The 27601-nt window shown below is 36.7% G+C and overlaps 1 protein-coding gene across 3 annotated transcripts; it reads right to left on the bottom strand.

Annotated features, from left to right (window-relative positions):
- Positions 1–241: 241 nt before the first annotated feature.
- wapl (cohesin release factor wings apart-like) lies at positions 242–25612 on the bottom strand. 3 transcript variants are annotated; one of them, XM_022085716.2, is made up of 14 exons: positions 25500–25612; positions 22465–22703; positions 20464–22268; positions 20246–20373; positions 18884–19004; positions 17394–17642; positions 16410–16625; positions 15417–15639; positions 14403–14518; positions 13012–13111; positions 9444–9626; positions 8975–9063; positions 7994–8095; positions 242–6675 (listed from the first exon to the last, which is right to left on the bottom strand). In XM_022085716.2, exons 2-14 carry the CDS (start codon positions 22655–22657, stop codon positions 6505–6507), a joined length of 3696 nt encoding a protein of 1231 aa, XP_021941408.2. In that variant the 5' UTR covers positions 22658–22703; positions 25500–25612; the 3' UTR covers positions 242–6504. The 3 variants fall into 3 exon arrangements, with proteins under 3 accessions (XP_021941408.2, XP_021941406.2, XP_021941405.2); XM_022085714.2 differs by lacking the exon at positions 25500–25612 and adding an exon at positions 25043–25336; XM_022085713.2 differs by lacking the exon at positions 25500–25612 and adding an exon at positions 24977–25335.
- Between the last annotated feature and the right edge of the window lie 1989 nt (positions 25613–27601).

Raw genomic sequence — 27601 nt, forward strand, 5'->3', positions numbered from 1 at the left:
CTGCATGCTCCAGGTGCTTTAACCATGGGAAAACAGCCATGGTACCAACTCGATAGGAAGCTGGGACAGCACCAGACCTGGAAGAGTTGGTAAGGAGAAAATTCCCTTTCCCTACCAGGAATGGAAACCCAATCATCCACCTCAGTCACTTAAATGAACTGTCACCTGAATTTAGACAAATGTTAGACATTAACCCTTTAAAGCACAGTGGGGCACCAGCTGTTGTAATAATCACTAGCTCTCAATTTTGCAAATGGAATGTATTTATAGGTTTCACATGATTCTCAGAGTAAAGTCATTATTTCCTTAACAAACTGATCATTCCAATGGAGTGTTGTGTTGTGTTTCAAATACAGACTGAATTTTTAGGAACAATTTAGACGAGCTTCAGCTTCAAAGAGTTAATGAAATATTTTGTCATGTACATATTTCGATATAATGAGTTTCAAGAAACTTGATTTCTGAGGATATAATACCTACATGGATGCTGTAAACAATTCCATATGAAGAATTACATAAACTGAATTTGTAGCAGAATGAAGGAAGCAGGTTCTTGCATAGGTTTGACAGATACCAAGAGCCAGGTCTCCATGCATAGAATGTCAATATTTAAAATATGTTCTAGCACCCAGATGACTAAATGAAATGCAGTCCTTTAAACAGTCCTCTTCATGTTTATAAACATTTGACATGTAATATTAAATAATAATTCCATAAGAAATAACATATACAATTTACATATATCCCTAAGTTGCAAAAGTATAGTGGTGCTTAAAGATAAGATTCCTACGTAATCAAGAAGATTTAGCTCAATTGCTCTTCATAGTAAAGTAAACCTGGGAAACCAGCTATAATTCTGTGATTATGTACAGTACAATAATATAGTGATGGTGTGTTGTAAAATATAAATGTGGATATACAACAAAAATAAATTATATTACCTTCCCCTATTAATAAATTATTTCTTCTGAAGAAAATGAGACCAGATGGTCAGGTACTGTTGTTTTTAAACAAGCACAATGTAATTTTTTTAAAAAATTGTAATTACTAAAAGTACTGACAATACATAATGTGTTAATACCTCAACCCCTCATCCATCACAATTATTAAAATACTGTATGTTCAGGGTTCTTCATTGTGGCTGCCCTCTAACCCTAGCACCCAATGTGGAAAAATGAAATTTGTGTGCATGCTTATCCTCAACAGCTAAATTATAGAAGTGTTTCAATATTACTGGTAATGTGTTTTAGATAAAAATTGATACATGTATATGCAGATAACTTAGTCATTCTGAATAGAAATATAAATCTGATGAGAATAAGTACATTCAGAAGCATTTATCAGTCCTAAGAACTCACATGTTGACACTTTCATGTGGTCTTTACACTTGGACTGACAGAATACAAATGTACACAACTGCAGCCAAGTCATTCAACACATTCAATGCCATAGGGTTTCAACATTTACAAGGGCAAAACTATTTTTAAAGTAAATTCTTTCCTCAGAGTAAATATACAATACAAATATCAGATGATTTGTGTTATTTGGAGAATTACTGCTCTTCATTCTGAGAAGAAAATCCATAATACACTCTGTGAACAAAAAGCAGAGTTATAGAAACTGATACGTCATATATGCAGATATCAATACATCTTTCAAAATTAAATGGAAGCAAACTGTCTGTGTCAAGAGTTCTCACGACCAGGGATGACTTTACACCTTGAGAATTTAAAGTCGACTCCTGCCTTCACGAGAACATTCCACATTTCCGTTACAGATATTTTTGGTTAATGGTGTTTAAAAAGGCTGTGCCATAAATCAGCAATTTAGTCACCAGCTTCAAGCTAAGGGCAGGTTTTTCCCAGAGTGCTTCATTTTTCCCCTATCAATCATCATTCCATCTGTGCTACATACTCATCTACCACCATGATGAAGTGCATCAGAGCCATTTCAGACTGCAGTACCAAGACTATGTCTCTTACTAATAATCAACTTAAAATCATAAATACATTCTGTGAATGAAATTTCAAGTTACTGAAAATTAAAGCAGGTGATAATACATAATCATCGCTCTTCTTTGAAAGAGTTAAATGTGAACCACATCTCTGTAACTGGCATGGGTTTGTGCCTTGGAAGTATCTTTATTTAAATACCATAAATAAAGGAAGTCACTAAAGAACATACTTTTTTCAACATGTGTAACATTTCACATTCTTGCATTAAAATATTATTCACCGAGTCATTTAATGAAACCCGATCATAGTGCTGTGCATATGTTTTTTTGTTTTGGGTTAAAAATACACCTCCAGTGTGTGATATCAACAGCACAATTGTTTTGTAAGAATTTCACTTCTCTGGAGAACTTCTAGAACCGAATGTTTGAATATGTATACACTGAGCAATGACTTGCAATGAATGTGTTAATGAATGGCTGGGAAAGTGTGTCCCTTCAGACAATTCTTGACTCGGAATCAGCACAAAGCTTATGTCCAGCCACAATGGCAGATCTGATGACCAAGTAAAATTAAATTTGTGCTTGCACATTTTTTATACATTATATGCTTTTACAATAAAACACACAGGACTGGACATTATAAAATGTGCATTATGTCACTTATAATGAAAACATATTGCATGTTTCCAAATAAATTGAATGCATTTATATTTCATGACGTACTGGATACATCCTTGTTGCAAATTTATCAAATCATTGTCAACACCTGTGATGCACATAATCAGTACATATGTTGGTACATAACAGTCTGCCAGGATAGCTTCAATTCACTCAGAACAGTAACTCTCAAAAGAGACAGCAAATTAATATTGGAAGATTAGCTAAAGATAAAAGCAATCTGCTCTTGGAATCAGCCATAATTTCAACTGCATACTTGATATAATCAATATATTTTATAACCCCAAACCAAATCCTACATACTGATTATGAAACAATTTTATTGTAGTAGAAGAAAGGCAAAAATAAGAAACCTAGCACAATTTTAATCTTGCATGTGTCAGCATACTGCATTTAGGTGCTTGAATTTGGATGCTTCTCATCTCTCCATATAGTGAACTAAGTAGGATTTGATGTTTTCACAGCAGTGAGTTAATGTTAATACCACAAGATATGTAGGGGTGAAAATTTCTGCTTTATGAGTCGTGTCCATAACGCATTTATTACCTCAATTTTCATGTCACATGGTGTGTTGGCATGGTAAAATTTCTTGTGTGTTGCATAACTGCAAAGTCACATGACAGTTCATGTGATATACAACAATGACAGCTATTCTCACTGAACTGAACTGAGTACATTTTCCACTTATTGTGGTTTTTATACTTGCTGCTATCCCTTTCAGATTTCGGTGAAAAAAATTCATTTTTTATTAATATTTTTGAAAAACAGGATATAAGAAATATACACAGATTTAATTTTTATTAATATCACAGCAAAATTTTGGGTGCACAATGTGATGAAATAAGGTAATTTTTTTGTCCCTAAGTTTTCACAGCATGAGTTCAATATATAACTTTGGCTTTTGAGTGTGAGCTGCAACGAATGTTGTTTCAATAAACAATGAAGTTGCAAATGTGTATTGGAGTGAGTTGTGGATGCCTTATATAGGGCATGCAGTAGGTGGCAAATTAATATGATGGTGCTCGCCGGTGAAGCATAATAATGTGCAGTGAAAGTGATACCATACTAAAGGATTAAGGAATGAAATGCATATGGAGCTTGAATGGCTTAGCTATGGAGACATGCGATACCTAATCCAAAGAAAATTTGTAATACAGCACACCCTCACCATTTGTGGGGGTAACATTCTTGAAAACCCCTGTGAATGGCAAAACCACCAACTGTTACTGGTCCATAAACATGGGTCACTGATAATCAACTTTTCTCAGACTGTATAATTTTTTTTCTTTCGGCATGTCCCTGTTAATTGTGTACTAATGAGGAGTCAGCTATGAGTACAAAGTCTATGATCCTTGCAACATCCCTTCTTAATTTAGCATGTGTTGAACCCTATGCGAGATTTCCGTTTCCTCAGACACAGAGTAGGTACAAGGATTAGTATGACAGATATATGTTAACTCTACGTCTTCCTCTGTCTCAAGTGAAACTTGCTCCTGTGCACAATATCACCCTTCGATAAAAGAACTCCAAGACAACATTACAGTACAAGAGTAATACAATGTACCCACTCATAGAGGACTATGGACTTTAACCTGCACACCTATAAATCACAGAGCAGAACAAAATGTGGCAGGACAAGCATCTGAATAAATAGCTGTATACATATTTCAGATTAAGTGCTATGAAATAAAACATAGAAGTCTTATGGGACATTATTGTAAGAGCAGCACACCCAAATACATTATATAAGGCATGGTATGACAAGGTTATATTGTAACAAGTAAATATTAGAATAATGTATTCAGTACTTAACTATGATGAACAATTTGTGCATTTGTTATGAATATAATATTCATTATTCACTAGGTAATGCATGTATGCAAAATTTCAAAGTAAATGTACTCACAATCTCCCATGTGTCCTTTATAAGATATTTATATTATTATATGGAAGCTAAAATTACATGCAGACAAACAACTGTACACTACCGATCAACTGTTGAAAAAAAGTTGATATCTGGAGAAAATGCTTGATTCAAATACAGTATAAATTCAATTGGCTTTTCTCAAAAGTTATCATACAATCCAATCACACAATCTAAGATAAGACAACTCTGAATGTTTTTGTTACAAAATGTTCCTATCAGTATTACAGAGGGGCAAACATGAGAAACTACCATCGTGAAACTTTTCTTGAAGAATCTCTCATCTTACAATGTAGGACATCAGGGTTCTGCAGAAAACAATTTTGGAAACTGGTCTACAATAAAGTCTGAACAATTAAAATATAAACAATGAACAATGGATAATACCCAGAAAGTTTGTTGTTTTAGGTTTAATGCTCCTCCACAAAATGGCATGGGATATATTTTAATTGTTCAGACTTAACTTTTTGAAAATTCAAGATAATGTCCAGAAAGTTAATGATATATAATTGCCATAAACCTTCAGATTTAGTTTAGCACTAATCCTCTTTGAGAGAAACTGTATTTATGATGGCATATAAATAAAAACATTATAAGCATCACAGTAGATATGTTTTATGATCAGGATCTAAAATAAAGAATTTTACACTTCCAACCATCACTATTTTTGGTTCTTCCTCGGAAAAAATATTTTACAGTGCATTACAGTAAAACCTCATTACAGCATACTTCACATTAACACATACACACACATACAATTAATTAATCCTTGACAAAAAATTAAATTGAAAAATTCTTTCAGTATGGAGTACTCTACTGTGTCACCAATTTCATCATTACTCAGGAAATTTTAAGAATCTAAAGAGTACATTTTGCACATCAATGTTATCATGGAATAAATTTATTCTCTTTTTATGTGCAATGGAAAGAATTTCATGCCTTAGAAGCCTTGCTTACAGCCAAATAACAGAAATGGCAGCATAAAGCAAGCTGTCACCCCAATGTTATGACTGACAGCTAAAGGCATAGACTATTACTTTTCTACCCCCCCCCCCCCCCACTTCATCAGTTTTTATGTCGCAATTCTAAGAATTAATTGGAAAAAGTCAAGGTTCCCAGAAGTATGTAGTAGTGAGATTTCACACTGAAAAAAGTAACTTAAAGTTGCTGTAAATTCTCTTAGAATGTTACTGCCATAAATTGACATTAATTTGTAACTTACTCCATGTAAATTTATCAGATAAAGACACAATGTTTACAAATAGACAAATTAGTGAATTCTAATATGTTAAATCCAGGGCTTGAAAAATTTGGGTGCCAGACTATTCACATACAAAAACTTCTGCCTTAAAACAGAACCCCAATCTATCAGTTAACACATGGGAAAATGTGAGAAATGTTTTGAAGCTAACATAATATAAATTACTCCTTCTTCACACCCATCTTTTCATTAAGGCTACTAATTTAACTCTGCCTCTGAAAACATGTCACTATTTTTCAAGCCCTGAGAATGTCATTTGCACCTGTCTGACTGCATAATGTGTTTTTTACAACTACACAAAATTAGTCAAATTGTGCTCACCAAATTAAAATGTTCAGACAGAACTTACCAATTTACATATAAATAGTTGTTCCAAACCTGAAATATTGCATCGAACATAACTGTCCACAAACACCAACCTTCACAGGAAATACCATCACCACCATACACACTGCTTACGATGTCTTCTTTAAAAACCAAAGCTTGGCTGTCATCAAATCATTACCTGTATTTCTGTACCCATCAAAAAATTTAAATCACCAGACTGCGCATTCAAATCACAGCACATCAGTACTTAATAAATAACATGACATTACTTAAACGCTTCCTCCAAAACTGAAGAAAAGAAGTCATGTACCTTACAGGACCTTGTGAGCAAACACTGATAAATGGTTAAGAATGTAACCACTAGGAAATGCTGTCACTGACCAGTGTGGTTGTGACTGTTTCTAGATCCAAGCTCACATTCACACTTTCAGCATTAACTGCTGTTTCAGAGGCTGTAGCTTGCACATCGGACTGCTCAAGGTAGTTGATAACACGTTCTGTCTGTGCAATGCCACGACTGCTACCCACCGCCTTAAAAACAAGTGACACATCAGAAAATGGCAAAAAGAAAGTAAATCAGTAAAAAATATCTACAGTACATTCCCAATTATCCAAGCAAGTGGAGGCCTGCAAGCTGATTGTCTCGTGCCAGTTTGTCCAGAATAATGAGGAGAGAGTGATAATGCAAATTAACCCTTTAAAGCCCGATGTTAACTGTATTTTCAACATGCTTAATAATCAGTAACTCTTCATTTATTTACGGATTTAATATGATTCTCGCTGTAAAAAGGATTATTCCTTTAAACATGGTATTGACTGAATCCTTAAATATAATTTAAACAAGCTTCAAATTCAAAGGGTCAATGTGTTTTGGTGCACATAAATCTCCATAATTGTATGAGTTGCAAGACACTAAAACCACAGACAGCAAAATCTTAGAGTGTGTTACTGACACAATCTAACAACCCTTTTAAGCTGAGCTGTGACACAATAATGACGTCCATGTTGCCAGAGCATGTCTGTCTAGTACAGTGGTTCTCATCCTTTTGGGGTTTTATTTTCCAACACATTAGAATAATAGAGAACTATAATTTATAATAAGAGCACACCCATTACTAGAAATCTTACCTGGCTTGGTCCTACTTCTACTGGGTTTGTGGTTAATATTATTTTCACAATTACCACTGACTTGTTTTCTTATACCAAATTTGTCCATTTTTAGGGGCACTACTTGTAAAAATACTTTTCTTCAATGGAAACTGTTTTCAACATGGTGTCTGAGAATTTCTGATGATGGCACATTGTAATCTGTAAAACTGTTATCTTGGACATTATCCATCACCTAAATTATGAATAAAATCGCAACAGGTCTGTGGTTAGCAAAACCGGGGGGCCCCAACAGATAGTGGTTCTGTCCTTTTCCTTTTTTACATGAAAATGGGAGCAAAATCCAGCTTCTGAAATGTGCTTATATTTGTAATCTAGACAATGGACGAAGTCCAAATTTTTTTTACAAAGGGCACTACACCCAACGCAACTTTTGTAAGAACTGAATAATACAGAGCCTTGCATACACAAACGTACATATTTACACTTCGTAGCACACTATGTCAAGAAACGCAGTCTGTACAAATTCATTTGTGGCAAGAAGTGGAGTAAGGTATCTTCAAAGCCACTGCTACTACCACTGTTATCAGCTTCTGCTTCCAATTTTCAAATGTAAGTGGAAAAACTGAAGATGGAAAGGCTAGAACAGTCACCATTAAGAACATAACAATGCTCAGAACACAGCCAGACAGCTGAAGGAAATTGAGTTAGATTAAAACAACAAACTTAAAGAAAAACTTACAGATGCTGTAAGGTTCATGAAGTTGTACACTTTTCGCAGTACCAACACCATAAGTTTGAAGTTCTTCTCTGGCAAATACTGTCGTACTTGGAGTTCATATTCCTGTCACACAGAGTGATAAGGTTAACAACTGTAAAGCATTATGAAGTTAACATCCATTCTGTTCATTATTTATAAAATCTTATTATAATACAATAATTATACAGCTCTTTCTCTTAAGATATTTATTTTGGGAATAAAAATATTACACACTCCATTATCCTTTCCTAACTCAGAATCCAGAAATCTAATATTAACTTATCAACCAAGAATCCAATTAATTTTCTGTTAACACATCATGAATGATCAACGCTGCTAATACCAGAGCTCAACATTAGGTTGAACTGAAGCCATTTCAACCCAATTCACGTCACATATTTAACCTATTTTCCAAAAATGCGTTTTAAATATTATCTTCCCATCTCCTCCTTAATCTTCCAAGTGACCATTTTCAACAGATTTCCCCAACAAAATTGTATCTATACTTTTTATCCCATCCCCTAAAACATGTCATGCCCATTGTATTAGTTGCACAAATCAGTCTTTTGTCATCTAATATATTCCCTCCCTCTCTCAGGTCCACTTTCTTTCAAATACTTGCAATTTATGTCTGTCCCATAAAGTGATATTTCACAACTATACACAAGTGGTAAAATGTTATAAGTAACCAACTCCATCAAGCAGATTCCTTCATAAGTTAAAGAAATTCCTGCCTTTTTCATTACTGTATTCAACAACAGCCTGCCACCAAACCCTATCCAGAGCCAGATCAGTCCATCTTAATATAATCCTTCCATATACACCTCAATTTCAGCATTTGCATGGACAGAGAACACTGTGAAGAACCTCAGTCGTTATAACTGATTTGTCACCAAGATTTAAACCACAAGTGAAAAAAATAATTACTTAACTGTGACACACAGGGCAATGCAATTCTCTTACCTTATTATCCATAATCAGGTATCCTAGCAGAAGCCCAACATATGCTCCAATTAGTGTATGTTCCATGTTGCGCCCAGCTTTCTGCAACACTGTTGGGGGATTTATGTATACACTTGTGTGACATACTGGTTAGCCTCAACCTTAATATGAAACTAATTTTTTTGAACTACACAACACTGCTACAAATAAGTTCCTGACAATCAAGTGATGCTGATATAACCATTACATCTAAAATACCATCATTAAAATCTAGGTTAAATTAGTTAAAAGTTTAGTATAGTTGCTGTTTGAATCAATGTATTCACAGTCACGCATAACCAGTACAGGTGAACTACGTGCAAATACAGAGCAGAACGTGCCTCACGTTTAACCTCCTCACCTAAAACATAAACTTTAAATGCAGTGAAATGAACTTATATCAACCACAAAGAACTTCAGATCATTCTCAGATATAAAAACAAATGCTTACATTTAGCAACCGTTTCCTCTATGAATTCTTCGTAACTTTTCGGTGCTGCCGTCTCTGCTTCAGGTACTTCAGTATCCTTCTTGCCATCAAGGATAGCATCTGTTTTCACTTCTTCCACCCTGGCAAGTTCCTCTTGTTCATAAAACAAGGAAATAAGTGCTTCAACAGCAGTCTTGTCTTCTTCTGCAACAGGAAAAGAAACTGATTACATTAAAAAGTTCTATATGAACAGTCTCTACAACATCTCCAATGCACAAACAGAATCATCTCTATGTCCAATAGTTTCCTTCATTACCAAATAACACTTTTTCAATCACATACAGAAGATAAAATAAAATGGTAAGATGACTGTGAACCATTTTAACTGGGAAAATGCAGAATGAAACAAGTGTGGCTTATCTTAAAGTAGTATCCCACCACAGTATTTTTATAGTATGTAACATTTTAAGAGCTTCCTATATGCCAAACCTTTGAGTCACTGTATATAAGTTTCTTTTCTAATCCCAAACTAAATTTTGTGATCTGGATCACTACATTCAAACACAGATGATGATTTCCATCATCTGTGTTTTTTAAAAAGAGCACTACGTTTCAGAAGCTGGGACTGCTTCCATCCTCAAGTTAAAAAGTGCGGAGGGGCACCTACTCAGTTGGGTCCGATAGAAAGAGCTAACCTCAATCACTTTTAACTTTAGGATGGAAGCAGATCCAGCTTCCAAAACATAAAAAACACAGATGGACATAGTCCAAGAATTCAGTGTTCCCCGATTGTAACATGCCATCATCAGTACCCTATAAAATTAAATTTTGTGAGTTGCATGTACTGCTTACCCACAATAAAACTATAAACTTGAAGGAAGGAAGGGAGGGAGGAAAGGAGGAGACAATTAGATATGACACACAGAAAATGTTGCTGAGGTCAGGGGAAATAGAAAGTATACAAGGAACTGCAATAAGTAAACCTACTGGACTGCAGTAGTCAGTAATGGCAAGATGTTCATACCAAATTCATGAAAATCCACTTACTGGTTCAAAAAGTTATTAGGACACGGAGCAGGCTACCATGCAACCAATTAATCCACTTTCCATTTATCTACTTTCATTACATATAAAGGTAGAAAGTTAAATGGAAAGAAAGCTACCCTTGAGTACCCTATTTTGTCGTGTATAACATGCAGTTTTTTTTCAAAATTATTTGTTCTTAAAATTGGGTGTGTGTAATACATGGAACATATATTTAAAAATGGGATGGAAGTTGCTTCTTTTTCGTCATATACAATTTCAAAGCTAATACAGTGAAACCTCTATCCATCGTTCCCGGAACTATCGTTTTCCCGGATGCATCGTCCGTTTTGTTCGGTCCCGAATACATCCCATATAAAATAATGTTACATTTTCCCGCTTCTATCGTTCCTCGAACTATCGTTTTATCGCATCGATCGTTCAAAAATCTTAGTCCCGGCCCACAATTTTCCCGCAATGATCGTTTCTGAGAAATTAAAATGCTGGGTTTTGAGATAAATTAATACCGAAAGACGCAGAATGTTTTTGGAATACACAGTAGCGGTAACCTGTTATGTCGCCCAACCAGCACAGATCCTTTTGGAATGAGGGGACAGTGGTGCAGGGGTGATAGTTGGAGTGAATGGCGGTGCTCATTGTCAGAAATTTTACGATTTTAATTAGGGTGCACTCATATTTCGTTCCAGCGATGCCAAATGGCATGTGCACTGTGAATTTCTTCACAAATGCTTTTATTACAAGTACAAAGGAAAGGCGAAAGTGCTGCTGTGGATGTGGAAATAACGGAGCTGTGACTCGAGAGACTGCCAACACTGCTGGAGGGATATGAGCCGCGGGACATTTATAATGCGGATGAGACCGGACTTTTCTACAACGCCCTCCCGGATAGGACTCTGGCATTGAAAGGTGAATCTTGCCACGGGGGAATACGTGCAAAACACCGAATTACTGTTCTTCTGTGTGTTAACAGTGACGGTAGTGACAAACGGGTTCCGATTGTAGTTGGAAAATCACGAAAACCGCGTTGTTTCAAAAACATGAAAAAACTTCCGGTGAAATATCACGCCAACAAAAAGGCTTGGATGACAACAGACGTCTTTACGGCGTTTTTAAGTTCTCTAGATGCCTCCATGGGCGCACAAGGCAGAAAGATTTTGCTGTTTGTTGATAATTGTGCCGCTCATCCGAAGGACACGACATTTCTACGAAATGTGAAAGTCGTGCAGTATCCAGCAAATTGCACGAGCGTCTTGCAACCGCTTGATTTGGGCATCATAAAATCTTTCAAGCAGTTGTATAGAAAGCGCCTTGTGCAAACAGCTGTATGTGAAATGGATGCTGGGAAGGATGTCAACATGAAAATTGACGTGCTACAAGCAATTCATTTCACAGTGGCAGCTTGGCGGCATGTCTCCCAACCAACTGTTCTGAATTGTTTTCACAAAGGTGGCTACGGGTGTGAACTTCGCGCAGAAGCAGACTCTAACGTCAGTGTGGATGAGCATGATGGCTTTCACGAAGACTGGAATAGATTTGGCGCCGTGAAAGACGTGGTTAAATTTGGTGACTACGCGGCAGTAGACAGCGAGCTTGCTACATGCGGAGTCGACACGATTGATGAGTTGTGTGACGATCGCGAAGGGGGTGTGAGCGGTGAGGAAGACGACGAATACGAGCCCGAAGCTGTGCCGAGTTTTGCCGAAGCACACGCTGCATTGGCAAAAGTGAAGTCGTTCTTTTATGCCCATAATATTAGCGAACGTGACGAGGAAAACATTTTGAACGTGGAAAGTACTCTGTTTGGTCTAAAACGTAAAGTTTCGACAAACCAGTTGTCCATTAAAGACTTTTTTGGTAAAAAGAAGTAACTTTGAAAGAGAAACATTGTTTTTTTTAAAATTTTTAATGCTTTCCCGCATCTATCGTTTTCCCGCATCTATCGTTTTTATTTCCCACCCCCGCCGAAAACGATGCTTCGAGGTTTCACTGTACTTATTTTTCAGTAATATGCAGTGTGATTTTAAAACTATGCCAACTCTGCCCACCCAACCTCCAGTCATCCCATACTATGTACTACATGAGTGAAATAAAATATGTAAGCACCACACCATGAAGATGTATGTGGGTGGAGGCAAAGCTCAGTGCACTAAATGGATGTGAGTGATTAACTTGTGCTGCAACCTCTTCAACCCTGGGGAAAATGTTCACATTACTCATTTGGCAGAACACTGGGTGGGTCCCAAAGTCAGTCAACACATAGCAGTGAAGAGAAAAATAAAAATTCCTGCCACTAAACAATTTCAGTCACCCTATCACATTACTGTCTTAGCTATTCTAGCTCAAGTTTCAGACCTATGTGGCACCTGGTACTTTGAAACACATTACATGATACAGTCTGTTAAATATTCGGATTTCTGTTCACAACCCACCGAGTTAAAATGTAACAATGAAACCTTTTACCTAGTTTTCCTGGTAGTCAAACTTCATTGGCATTTTTCATAAACACCACATGCAATTATTAAAGATAAATGAGACATGAACTTACGGAGAAATATGGTTTCAGGATCTGATGGTGCTTTGGCTTCAAGGAGTAATCTTCTGTTGGCTTTGCTGTGTTCTACAAGATTTATCAACAATATCAACGCCTGTAATGGACAAAACAGCCAGTTACTGATGTGATAAACTCACACAGACATTTTAATTCATCTAACCTTCATAAAATGAACCAAATAAACAGCTAAAATGTTTTTAGAATAATCGGATATGCCTTGTAACAGATGACAAAGAGAAACAACAGAAAAGCAATAACACAAGTAGTCATTTCTGTTTATCATATATATATATATATAATATTGCCACTAGAACAGGAATTAAAATAAATGCTATATTGAAATGTACATAATGAACAGTGCCAGTGCTTAGGTCGATAGTAGGTTAATCCTTAATTTGACAGTGTTTATTTTTAATGGTGGCATAACTAATAAACTGGAATGTTGAATACTTCTGTTTAACAAGATAGGGAAGAAGTAGTGATTAAAGGACAATAGTACTGATAAACATTTCACAATCTTGTTTATTAATGTTTTTACTGTCATTAAGGGGAAAACTGTCTCTATGGAACTGAAACTGCTAACAAAACCACTGCCCAGGCCCCAGGTGGTTGATATGGAGCAGCATGTCAGGGGAAAACTGTAGAGAATACAGAACAACCTGTCCCAGTGCCTCTGTTTACAACGAATCCCACATGGACTACCCCAGACATAAACCTGGGCCTATGAGATGAGAGGCAAGTGACTAACCATGTGAGCAATGTCACAGCTCATGGCTATCTCATAATAAATTCACCATTTTTCCTACAGGACTAAAACGTCTTTCTGTAATACAAATACAACTGGCATATAAATCTGTAAAATACATATAAATAAATTCATAAATAATGGAAAAACACATCATAATCTTTGTTGGGATGTAATTCTTCGCCATCTAACACTTCATTTCTCCTATACCCAAATATCTTGCTCAGAATATTGTTCCCAGACACCCTTAATCTTACATTCTTCACTCCGAATCGAAGAGGAAAGTCCCATGCAAATCAACATGTAAAATTATTTCTTGTACACTTTAGTCTTTCATTTTATGACACTGGAATACAAAAAAAAAAAAATCTGAAATGAACCATTGAATATATCTCAAGAAATGTGTTCATTTCAACTTGAGTTACAAGATGTGAATGGGATAAACCACTTTTGAATGAGACTTGAGATTTTAATGGCAATGAAAACAGACTGTGGTCTTGTGTGACACCATGCAGACTTGCAGGTTCCTTCTCACTGCTAGAAATCACATGCTAGTCCACATACATCATAACACAAGCCCACAACGCACACCAAAGAATTATATTTTCAGTAACAAAATTAAACAAGTGATGTTTCTTACCAAAACTAGTAGGTCAAACTTCTTCTCTTCTGGGACATAATTTGGTACTTGCAACAAAAGATGAAGACTAGCATCAACAATGCCCGTTCTTTCTCCAACCAAAGTGCTACCATAGGCTGAAATAATCAAAAGCGTACATCACATTATGTATAATAAAGTTACTTAACTCTCTCCACTCAATGCTTTTTCACATTTATACTTCTTTCAGCTTGGATTTTTTGCTTGCACCAAAGATTGCTCAGCTACACAAGTATTCTTTATACAACTACTTTCTTTTAGCCTATTAATGATCAAGAATGCTGTAAAACAGAGATTAGCAAATCCCAGACATGGTATCATAAACTGTCACTTTCTGTCAAGTCTTTTCTGGGCTATAGTTTTAAATTATCTTTAATTTAGGAGAAAATGCAGCTACAATTTTAGTTCTAATTTCATGATTCAAGTTCAAGTTAACAGCAAAACATAGAGAAGGCTCGCAGATGGTTTGATGATGCTCTATCAACAGCAGTGGTTATTTAGTGCTGAATAAAATGAAAGGATGTATTTGCTCAACTTGAAAGGACTTCAATGGAAGCAGTCATGGCTAATTTCAAGATACTATCCTGGCATTCATCTAGATGGCAGGAAATCCACGAAAAATGCCAGTCAGTCTTAATCACTATATTTAGTCCGTATCTATGCCAAGACTCAAACCAGGCACCTCCAAAATACAAATATATCTTCCTGTTCAAACCATGTCATTAGATGGAAACTGATTACGAAAATGAGTGATATGGTATGTGCATGTGTGTCATGGGGTCTCCATTATGGTGTTTTGTTTCTTTCCATTATCTTCTGAAACATGACATGAAAAGTGCCAATGCTAAGCATGATATATCACGTATGCATACAAATAGATGAGATGACCACAGGTCACCATAATCATATCAATATTTATATCTGCAGCATGAGTTTTCGATCAGCACATACATTTTCCTTGATGACATTCATTATAATGCAAAACTTTATACTTACATTCATTATTGAAGTCGTGTGTAAGATTGATCAGCACTTTGAGTGTAGCAAGCAAAACCTCACGAATCACAGCACCAGCAGACACTTTATCTGCTAGAATTGTCACTGGGTACAACGGAATCTCAGAGTCACAATGTCGATACAGTTTGTTCAAGGTGTCAATCAACATGCCATCCCCGTACTTCAAAAGGTACAGTTGATTTTCCTCATTTTGATTTGTCACCTATATAAAAGAAATTAGGAATTTTGATGCTGCAATGAAACTTTAAATTTCATATTACCAAGAAGACTGTAATACACATCTTTATTATCTTTACCTGATAAAGCCAAGGTCAAATTTAACCAAATGAACAAAACTTATTCCAAAATACAGATAAAACTTGAGGAGACTGTTAAAAACTATTTATCAAATAAGATCTATATCAAAATTTCTATCAAATGTCTGATGTTCATGCAAATATAGTAAAAATGGTGACTGAAAGAAACACAAAATATTGTTCTGACTGCATTTACATAAAGGGCACAAATTCTGAACAGGTAAGTACTCGACAAGGAATTTAAAAATAGAACACTTCTGGTAAATATGAATGGGGAATGGGAATAATTGGTAGAGGGAGGATTAACTTATTCCCATACTTCAGCCAAAGGTGTGTACACTGGATTCACTTGGCTCAGAACATGGATCAGAAGTGTATTCTTGTAAACAAAGAAATGAACCTTTGGGCTCTGTAAGAAGCAGGGAATTTCTTGACTATCTGAACAACTATTAGTTACTCAAGGAAAACAGTTCTGCTCCATGGAATTAGTTAGAAAGTCAAAGTTAACCAATATTCTTTTAGTAAAATATGCATATTTAAACTTGCCGATTCTTGTTATTTATGATTAAACGCTTCTGTTAAACCACTGACACTCATATTTTGCTATGTGCAAATGGCTGAATCCCACACTTGTTTTACAACCCTTAATATGCTCCACTACTGCATGTATACTCACATTTTCAAGTACACGCAAACAGCGGTCAACTTTCCTCAACTTGTCAAGCAAAGGCTCAGTCCACTCTATAATATGGTCATCAACTTGACGACAACAATCACATATTGTTTTAACAATATGTTCAAGGCCCCCGAGTTCTCTCAGTTCTTCTTTAAACCATTCCCCAGCCCGTCGAGAAGTAAGACTCAGCAAAGTCTCCATGGCTAGCTGCCCCACCTGCAATTAAAGAGGATTCCAAAACTTGAAACATAATAACTACAGTATGCAAAAAACTGATACATTATGAACCATAAATTAATGCAGTCTTCCCTTCAAGGACTACATTAAATGCATTAGTCACTGAATTAGAACTATTCCTTTTTCTGTCCTTTACAGACAATATTATTTAGATTCCTAATTCTATTTTTCTGTTGTCACTGTCCTTATAGTTCCCTCAACATCAGTCTAATGAATATCTAGTTAAGCCTAAATGTTAATAAAATATTCTCAGGCTACCAAACATGTAAACTGGTTAAAAATCAACATTTAAAAATTTGATCCTTATGTTGGGGATGGAGCTGATCCATGAAACTTTTATTTTAACCAACTGACATGACTGATAGCCCAACAAAACTTTATTAATATTAAAGTTAGTCACCGGGACAGCTTCATAGTATACAAGTCTAAATTTGTAGATTTATTCCTACGTTATTTTATCATGCTACTTCATCTGCAGAGATTACATAGAACCAAATATAATGGCAAGATTTTAATGGATTGTAAGTAAATTGGGACTTGGACAGGCAACAGATAAATGTCATATATGAAGACACTACACCAGCATTCATCTGAAAAGAGTGAGAGAAACCGTAAAAACCCTCAGTCAGAACAGAAAGTGTCCAAACCAAGATTCAAACTGGGTCTATTGTAAACACAAACCTATAGCATTATGGCTATACCAACCTGCTCAGTGCGTAATCATGTCACTTTGTATAAATCACTTACCGTTATGTTATCAAGGTTCAGATGCTTCGCATGACCCTGACTTTGGATTTCAGCACACAATTCTCGCACCTTCTGTTTGTTTTTATGAAGTTGTGTACTACTCATGCCACAGTCATCTAAAGCATTTCGATGACTCGCATCAGATTCAAGCAGGTTCAGCATCAGCTCCAAACTGTGTCGATCCAAGTCTATGTTCAATCGATCCTGACTGAGCACAAACATGACAGTGGCTGTGCAAAGTCCAAGACTCTGAAAATTAACATGATACTGTACAATTTACCACAAGATCACTAAATGATAGCTCCAGTTATCTTTGGCCTAAGCAAGGAAATAGAGCTTCAAGCATTCTCAAGAATAACTTCTGATACCCAGTGGATGGGAAGCATAGACCATCTCAACACTCTTCAAGACATGAAGAATCTCTGCACCTGTCAGGAATCAAAACCTGATAAATCCAATCTGTAGTCAGTTGATTTACTGAGCTATCAGTTTGCATTTTATTCAAATTTTAGATCCCTTTGCAGATAAAATTGCATAATGCACAGCACCATGACATTAAAATTCACAAGAATTTGCTAACAGAACAGCAAAGCACATGACCAAGGCAGACCATGACAGATCAGAATCAACACAAAGTTTGAGAAGAAACTTCACAAGAAACTTGTCAAAGAAAATTTGTGATAATGTCTTACCAAGAGTTTAATCATAAATAAATAAAACCATAAATCACAAGTTCACAAATATGGAAGGATGAAAACTTAATAAAGATCGCCACAGACATTATTATAGGATACATACATAGGGCATGATTACAACTTCAACAGTACCTGATGAGGTATGAATTAAAGTTGTGGTACAGCACAATGCCACATGTACTGTGCAAAAAACCAAGCATTAATCTTAAATGCCAACACTGCAAAACTTACCCAATGGCAACCTACAACATCACTGATAGTGTTGTTAGGACAGGTCACATCAGGTTAATTTTCTTTAATTCAATTTAGTTTTTAAAACCTTAATTACTTGTTACTTTTTTTGTATCCAGTATACGTCATTCAGCATGGTGTTCATTGGTGGTTAGCAGGATTCATGACCCATCAGTACTTGGGTTTGATCAGGACAGCCACATTTAACACTCCTGCTGTGACCCCCTTTTTGCGAAAAGATGAAAGTTGAGTAATTGTTGGGAAACCCCGGAGGAAAACTCTGTGATGCCTGGACCACAGCCTTGTCCAACACAAGTTATAAATCTGAGCACCACCGGGAATTGAACCCAGAACCCCAGTATTACAAGCCCAGTGCCCAGTGTTCTAACCGCTAGACCACCATGGCGGTTACTTCAGTTACTATAAACTGGTAACACTTTCATTTCCTTCTTACCCACAAGACAGGGAGAAGAACAGTATCTACATGCTTACAGTAAAAGCTAATAAATGTAACAACTAAGTGAGCAATTATTCTAGATAAGGCTGTGACTCAAGTTTGTTCACCTGATCCTTTGTGGCATCATGTAAGGCACGAAAGAACTTGGCCACTGTTCCATGAGCCCTAACATGCATCCTGAAGGCAGGAGCCATGCACTTGGAAGCCAGTGTTATAGCTGAGAGGCACCTACAAAATGACAAAGCACGAAATATCAATTTTCAAGGTCAATTTAATTGCACCAAAATACTATCATTATTAATATTATATACTCATCAACTTGTTTTAACCACTGTTATAAAACTGTTGATACTATTTACAATTATAACTAAGACATTACAATATTCTATATGCTAACGCAATGTATTTGGTATCATAAGATATGAAGTTTTCACAGCGGTGAGTATGAAGATTTCTGTCTTCTGGGTTGTTGCGCTGTGTAGTCTGGTCCATGTTAACCAACATTTCAGAGGTCATACTGCCTCCATCATCAGGGCGATGAATATGCCAATATGCTCGGGGCAGGCTACTCCATTCACATTCCGGCACCTATAAACCTAGCCCTATTGGCATATTCATCGCCCTGATGACAGAGGCAGTATGACCTCTGAAACGTTGGTTAACATCGGCCAGACTACACAGCGCAACATCCCAGAAGACAGAAATCTTCAAACTCATCGCCCTGATGATGGAGGCAGTATGACCTCTGAAACGTTGGTTAACATCGACCAGACCACACAGCGCAACAACCCAGAAGACAGAAATCTTCATATTTGGTATCATTTGCACAATCTTCAGGGAAACATAAAATATCCAACCTATTTACACTTTACATAAGATTAACCTATGTCAAACAAATAGGAGAGTTCCGCAAAAACAGATTCAAAGAAAAGATGACTGCTGTTAACATTTCCAATAGCAAAGTGGCTGAGAACAAGAACAGGGACTTATATTTCATTACATAGAATCCTTTCCTAGGTTCAGAAATGTGCACTGGGAAAGAGGCAAGTAATGCTTCCTGTCATTGAAATATCAATAGTTTTTGGTTTACTTAACCCTACTGCTGCAATATTCAACTGAAGTCAAACAAGCAACCATTACTACATAGTGACATTCAACTTAAAACCATATCAGGAAATAATCTTCTTTTGCTGTGACATTTGACTTAATTCACTATAAAAAACATTTTTGGTCAGCTTGGTGCTGCCACCTAGTTTGAAGCATTTGAAGTTGTAAGGAAATGTTGTTATATTACATTTGGAAAAACAAATTAAACATTCTTCCACATTTTTACCTTAAAATTACATATTTCTGTAAAGTGGTGAGAAAATAATGTGCAGCAAAAGGGTTAAAGCAAGAAATTATTAATCACACATTTCACCAGCCTTAGCCAGTGTTGCATTCCTAGTTTCTACTGAGCATGATAATACCTCGTTCCTATGGGATTATTATCCTGAAGTGCATCCAGAAGGTATTCCACATCATCATTGAATTCCTGGAATTCACCAGATTCCTGAATTTGATGGGCCTTCTTCACATTTCTAACCACTGTGTAAAACTGTAACAAGGAATTCCATTAATAACATGGTATCTCAAAAAATGTGTTCACTGTAATTAACAACAAACCATGCAGATATTTTAAGCTTACTCCTTTGGCTTTCTTGTTGCATCTGATGCTGGTGATGGCCTCAACATCATCATCATGAATTGCTCCAGCAGTGGGCCATGTTATAACCCTGGTGAGTTTGGTAGGTTCAAATTCCTCCTCCATGTCACTATAAGTGCTGGTACCTCCAGAAGGCTGAGATGATGACACTGATTTATTAGTACCTGGTTGGGAACCACTTCCTGCACCATCCTTGTCATCAACCCACTTATGTTTATATAGCGCCAACCGTTTTTTACTACCATCTGACAGAAGAGAACGACTTTTAAAAATACTCCCTTTCTTTGTCGCAGGTGAATTTGTCCTTTCTGTTGTGTTGGTGTTACTACTATTGCTACTACTGTGTTCACACTCTGGTTGACTCTGGCCTTCGTCTGGCTGAGAAGTTACAACACATTCAATTTCCCCACCCTTATCCTGTTCAACCACACTTTCCTCTACAACTTTTACCTGCAAATCTGACTCACATTCTACCTGAGAAGCTGCAATTGTGTTTATCTGATCTGCGATGCTGTTGCTATCTTCACTGTCTGAGAACCAATCATGATCGAGTATTGCCTTGGAAGGCTCCTTTGGTCCTGTCAGCAAAAGCTTCTCAGTAGCAGAACTGAAATCAACGTAAGTGCTGGAGAGAAGCTCCTCTGCTTTAAGCAACTTTTCTTCATCATCTTTATTCACATCATTACAAACAGGTACTTCAGCAGGTATTGTTACACCTTCTGTCTCTGCGGCTTGGTTTGCTGGAACTTCGGGAATGACTGTTGTTACATTTTTAATCTTCAGCACTGTGGGGTACGTCAAAGAGGGAATTTCAACTTCGGCAATAACTCCCTCACTACTAATGTTCTCCTTTTCATCATGCATAGTTTGTATCCCTTCATACATTTCATGCTGTTTAGTCACTTCCTCAGTCCTCACAACTTGTTTTTCTACATGCACTTTCTCTTCGTTATTGTCACTACTTTGTGATTCAATCTTTTCCACTATCACAGGCTCAGATGTGTTATGACTTTGGACTACAACCAAATCTTTCCCCAACTTGTTAGACTTCTTTGGTGATGTAGTAATACTGACGTACGATGATTTATCTTTACTACCTTCATGAGCTGACACTGACCAAGACTCCCCACCAATCTCCGCGTGTCTTCTTCTTGTATTTCGCACATTATTCTCACTTGATGGCTTCACAGGCTGCTGATGAACACTTGATGGTTCCTTGATTTCATTCACAAGGTGGGCAGTGCCCTTGAATATCCTGAGCACAATTGGAGGTTTGTTCTCTTCTCTTAGAGGTGCTATGGCCTTGGTAGGACTTGACAGATTCATTGCTTCTATCTGTTCGCCAGCTGACTCAGCACTTGCAACAGAACCTGAGGTCTTTATTGCTGTAGATGTGAAGAATTTCTTGGACCCACCACTGCTTGACTGGCTGGATGACGAGGAGTTACACTGCTGCAGCCTTGTACTGTATCCTCCCTTCCCATACTTTTTACCCCCATGTGAGCCATAACTTGACTCTGTACTGCGGTTACTTCCCATGTACACAGACGCATTCAATCTAATTTCCTCTGAAGGAATTACGTCAATGTTTCGACTTTTAAAAAATTTTTTGGGCTTAGGTGCAGATTTCACTGGAGAGGTATCTCCTCCTGCTAATAATTTATTCTGCAAGCCATCAGATTCCGTATCAAATGAAAATGGATCCTTTGCTGGGATGGGAAGTGGGGTTTTACGATTGCTGTAATCCATTCTCATTCTCTTGTTGCTAAGAACTTCATCTCTTCGACCTGCAAAGGATTAATCCATACAACAAACATACCATAAAAATGTGATAAATGCTAAAATACATATGCAATACAGTCATGGAACATTAACACTAATGATATAATTTATTCTAATAAACACCTTCTTTCTTCCTTCCTGTGTCAAGTTGTACTAAGCAAAATGTTTCAACTTTATTATACAGAAACAACTGAAACTCACCATTAAAATTTGTACTTCTCAGGGATGTACACGAAATGACACCCCACTTGCCCACAGTACCAGCAGACTTTGCTGCTGAGGGGCGATTGCTGTTCTCATGGAATAGTTTGTCAAACTGAATGCTTGTCTGGGAGACAGCATTCAACTTGCGGTTGTACACTCTGGAATATCCACGAGACATTTTGCTTGCCATCAGTTAGAACTACAGTTCTTTGTCAACTGCATTCCTAATCAGCTGTCTTTAATTAACACAAAAGAAAGGAACATGTTAAATTTCTTCAGTAATCAAGTCATATAATGAAAGAAAGACAGCAAAAAATACACCTCAAAATCAAGTCCAGGGCACACTGTAATTGCAAGGCATCACTGAAAAACAAAACCTGGAATGTGATAAATCCTGCTCTAGAAATTAACAAAATAAAAATTCTGGATTAATTTGCTCAGTCTTCAATGTAGCAAGAAAGCAAAATTGCAACAATTTCCCTCCTATTCATCTGCTAATTCTGTAATTTCCAGTAATCTTCTTCTTCTTGTAACATAATTTCCACTTTATGTATGATGATGAATTCTGTAATATTAATAAAATACTGAAAAATACAAAAATTTGGCCAAGATGAGTGCAAAATCTGAAGTAAGGCTCATAAGAAATATTTCTCATGTACTTATATTGGCATACAAACAATTATTTTCTTGCTTGGACAACTGACTTTTGCTTTCAAATGATGAATGACAAAGGCAGTTCTCCACCCAAGAAATCACTGAATTTATTTTATCTAACTGTTGATAATTCCTTTCAAAACTTCAGCAAAACTTGTGAATGATTTTGAAGAATGTTACAGTCATAAGGAAAAGCTTTACAACAAAGTGACTGGATATATGACAGTCTGAATTAGGGATTTACTTACAAATAGCAAATCCAACAAAACCATTCTAATCTACCTCATTCCTTAGATGTATAAAACAATTAGGATTTTACTTTAACTGCTAGCAATTTACACAAAACATTCTAGCTGATCTAAAGCAACTGGTCACCACAATGGAAGGAAATGCAATAATTTCTCAATTTATGCATTCATGAAAAGCATGTAACTGAGCAGCAAATTTTCTGTATGACGATTAAAATTCCAGATAATGAACAATTATACACATACACTCATGTAAAGGCCATACCATTGATCAAGTAGCTACATACTGGCATCTCACATTACAGGCCAGAATTTCATCATCTGTGGCATGAAATCATACCCTAATTGTTTGGTTTTAATCATGTAAAATGTTCATACAGTTGTGTTAAATGTTATGCTAACATATTACGGGGTGTTGTATTCATCACTTTCTATAAATTCCAAGAGCATCATCTGCCACACTGCCTGTTAATGACTGAATAATCATGTCAAAGTTTGAACTAAATCAACATAAATATACGATACATACTTTTAAGTGTTTTAAACTGAAAATCTGTAAATTAAGGGCACATTAATGGAGAAACAACTGTAGAGTATTCCAAGGAATATTCCGGTAATAAAGAAATGATTTTTAAAATATTAAACTCTATGTGGCATTCAATAATCTGCACACAGTGTTCACTCGTATCAAGAAATCCTGATTGTCAAAACAGATAGCATCCATGTTACATATTTTAAAATTTATGTGTTACTTTCATTTAAAAATCATCACATAACCAACACATCTTGAATCCTGCACAAGCACAGTGGAAGCAGATAACAGATATAACATGAGGAACATAACTTTATAATGGTATAAATTACGTAACAAAAATTGGAAATATCAAAATATGATCTGAATCCATCAACTATCCCAATTCTGATGTCTTATAGTTTCCCTCAGACCATTTTCAAAATAGGCCATGAGCAACTTGTTTGAATGGCTGTTTCGAACACACATATTTAACCTTCCAACTACAGATATATCTGATGGGTAAACAAATACAACAGCTTGCTACCCTACCCTTGAAATATCCTCATTAATTTTAGGTTTAATTCCATTTTATGGATTAATTTAAGAGGGGACAAAGATAGCATTCTGTACTTTGTCCTCTTTCTATACCATCAGAACAGGTGTATGATTTAGTCTATACTGCCCAACCAAAAATTCAACATGTAGTTTCCATAAAGGGCTAGTTCAAACAGTGTTACAACAGACATTATTTTAGGTCATGAAACAATAGCCAATCTGGTTGAAGTAATCGTGCTATTTGTTTTACACTGTGTATACTTTAAACACCCCATAAGTGCTGGATGTTTACTAACAATGCAACATCCACCAACATTCGAAATACAACTTACCTTCCCTTCTGTATAAATAACTTTATAATATAAATCGAGTCGCATCAAATAAAAAATATATCTCCGTGAAGTCGTACTGCAGCTTACAAAATTTCAAAAATGGTGTTTAAATTGTCCCATGAGTACCTGAACTATGCAAAATAATAATGGAGAACTACAATGTAACACACCATACGTAGCATGATTTATTATGTCTGCATACTCACCTAGCCATGATTAAAGTCATGTATGAACAACCTCAAATCATCATTAAGAATGACACAAATACAAACCACGAAGCGTAAGCCGCCATGTTTCCGATTGAATGTTCAACAAGATGCCTATAACCCGATTAACGAAACCACAGATAAGAGTATGAACACACGCTTAATTTCTTCACATCCCAATCAGTAACTAATTTTGTTCGTCGCATACATTTTGCATATTACATTTATACAATCCATCCAAATCGGCTACTTTAAAGTTTGCGAATGCGAACACAACACTTGACTTTGATGGTTGTCTACTTTCGTAACAAACGAAAGTGTACGACCCACAACCGTCCCCTTGTGGTATCTGTTCAGAAACTTGTACAAACACAAGCATACAAGTCTGTAAGAGTGTACAGCGGTGTACAAATACCTGTCATCTTTCCTTATTGCAGGAAAATTATTTTGGTGCATAATTCATATACCCTGTCCTTGTGAACATGCTTTTATTGTACTCGATCAATGACAAATCAATAATTACCACTCGATTAAGTAATGTTCCACCACAGTACTGAACCATATTACTGCTTAAAAAATTCCTTGTTAGTCTCAAATACGCAACATAAAGTTGCCTGTATCCGCTTCCGCCAATCTCGAAACACAACATACAAAACCGTTAAAACGGTAACGCTTAATAGCATGTATACTGCGTTCCAGCGTTTTAGGCCGCTGAACTTTGAGAATTGGAACCTCGGTATGAGTCACTTACCAGAAGTTTGCTGGAAGGGGTGACAGCAGGCCGCGTACAGTAAACTCCAAATAAAATATCACCATGGTATGTAACACAGGAAAGTCGATTTCACTACACTACACATCACTAGAAAAATAACACTACAGAGAGTATTAGATAATTTTATTTTCTTCACAACTCTTCTGTCCTCTCCCAACTCTTCAACTCCTCCCACAAAATCGCCTCCTGACATATTACTCGATTCATCACTACAAATGTGTTGTCCACTCCATTATCTTCAATTCTTATTCTTTATTACGCCGTCTCCTTTACAGGAGGTTGGCGACATATTATGAACAGGATCTTCCATCCTTTTCTCAGACTGGGACCTGTTCATATATATGTTTTTAGGCAGGTGATACAGAAGTGGTTTGCCATTGCCTTCTTCTGTGTGTATGGAGTATGGAGTATGGAGTAATTGTTGGGATGCCACGGAGAAACCGGGGAAGCCCCGGAGGAAAACTCTGTGTTGCCTAGACCATGGCCTTGCCCAACACAAGTTATAAATTCTGGCACCGCCGGGATATCTTCAATTATATATATTAAATATATTAGCGACAGGCGTGACCTCCTTTGAAAGCGCGCCGAAAGGACGCCTTATGTGTTAAAATATCACCAAGATTTTAAAAGCGTGACAAAGCGTGAATCCATGACGAGAGGTCACCATGAGTGTTAAAATACGACGAATATTTGAAAAGTGTGTTCTAACCGTCCACTTTCTTCGGTTTTTGCTTCGGCTAACTTAGGGTACTCAGGATCACTCACGGGGATCGAATGTAGAATAAAGGAGAAACAATTGACTTGAACTCAAAGAATACGGACGGTTACAGTGTCTAAGCGTGATCAAGCGTGCTCAAGCGTGACAAAGACCTACTCTAACGGCGTGACGAGCTGTGGCCAGAAGTGTCGAAACTTGACATATATTTACATAGCGTGACCCAGCGGGTGAAAAAGCGTGACTAGGGGTGACGTACTGTAATACGTGACTAACTTTGGCCATAAGTGTACAAAGTCACAAAAGTTTTCAAAACGTTACCTTACCCAGCAACATCCACTAAACAAACATAACCTAAACTAGCCTTCCCGACCCCAACCAAACTTAACCTAACCTAACCCAACCTAACCTAACCTAACCCAACCATCCTAACCTAACCTAACCTGTCGTAATTTCATCTAACGTTTTGCAAAGTACCAAGATTAACCCAACCGTACGTAATATAACATAAGAGTGTTTAAACTTTACTTAGTGACCACGCGTGCCCCAACGTTAAATAGCGTGACTAAGCGTGACAACGGGTGACTACGTTTGACATGCGTTCACGTCGGGAAAAGGATCACTATATGTGTCCAAATGTCACGAAGATTCTCAAAGCTTGACCATACGTGACCAAGCGTGTCAAAGCGTGACTATACGAGACCTCCTATAAATGTGTGAAAAGATGTCACCATAAGTGTTAAAATACGACGACAGTTTGAAGTGTGATTAAGCGTAACCAACGTGCTCAATCGTGACAAAGAGTGACTACTGGTGACATACTGTAACGGAGTGACGAGATGTGGCCAGAAATGTCGAAATTGACGAATATTTACAAAACTTGACCAAGCGTGAGGAAGCGTCACATAGCGTGACTAGGCGTGTCGTACTGTAAGGACGTGAATAATTTTGGCCATAAGTGTCAAAACGTCCCATAAATTTTCAAAACGCTACGTTACCTACAAAATCCACTAAACACACTTAACCTAACCTTCCCTACCCCAACCAAACCTAACCTAATCCAACTTAACCTAACCTAACTTAACGCAAACTATCTTAAAGTAACCCAACCTGTCGTAACTTCTTCTAACTGATTGCA

Source organism: Zootermopsis nevadensis, unplaced genomic scaffold (assembly GCF_977971745.1).
Source record: "Zootermopsis nevadensis isolate Lab colony 2312 unplaced genomic scaffold, Znev_1.0 Znev_ptg000012l, whole genome shotgun sequence".
NCBI classification, from domain to species: Eukaryota; Metazoa; Arthropoda; class Insecta; order Blattodea; family Termopsidae; genus Zootermopsis; species Zootermopsis nevadensis.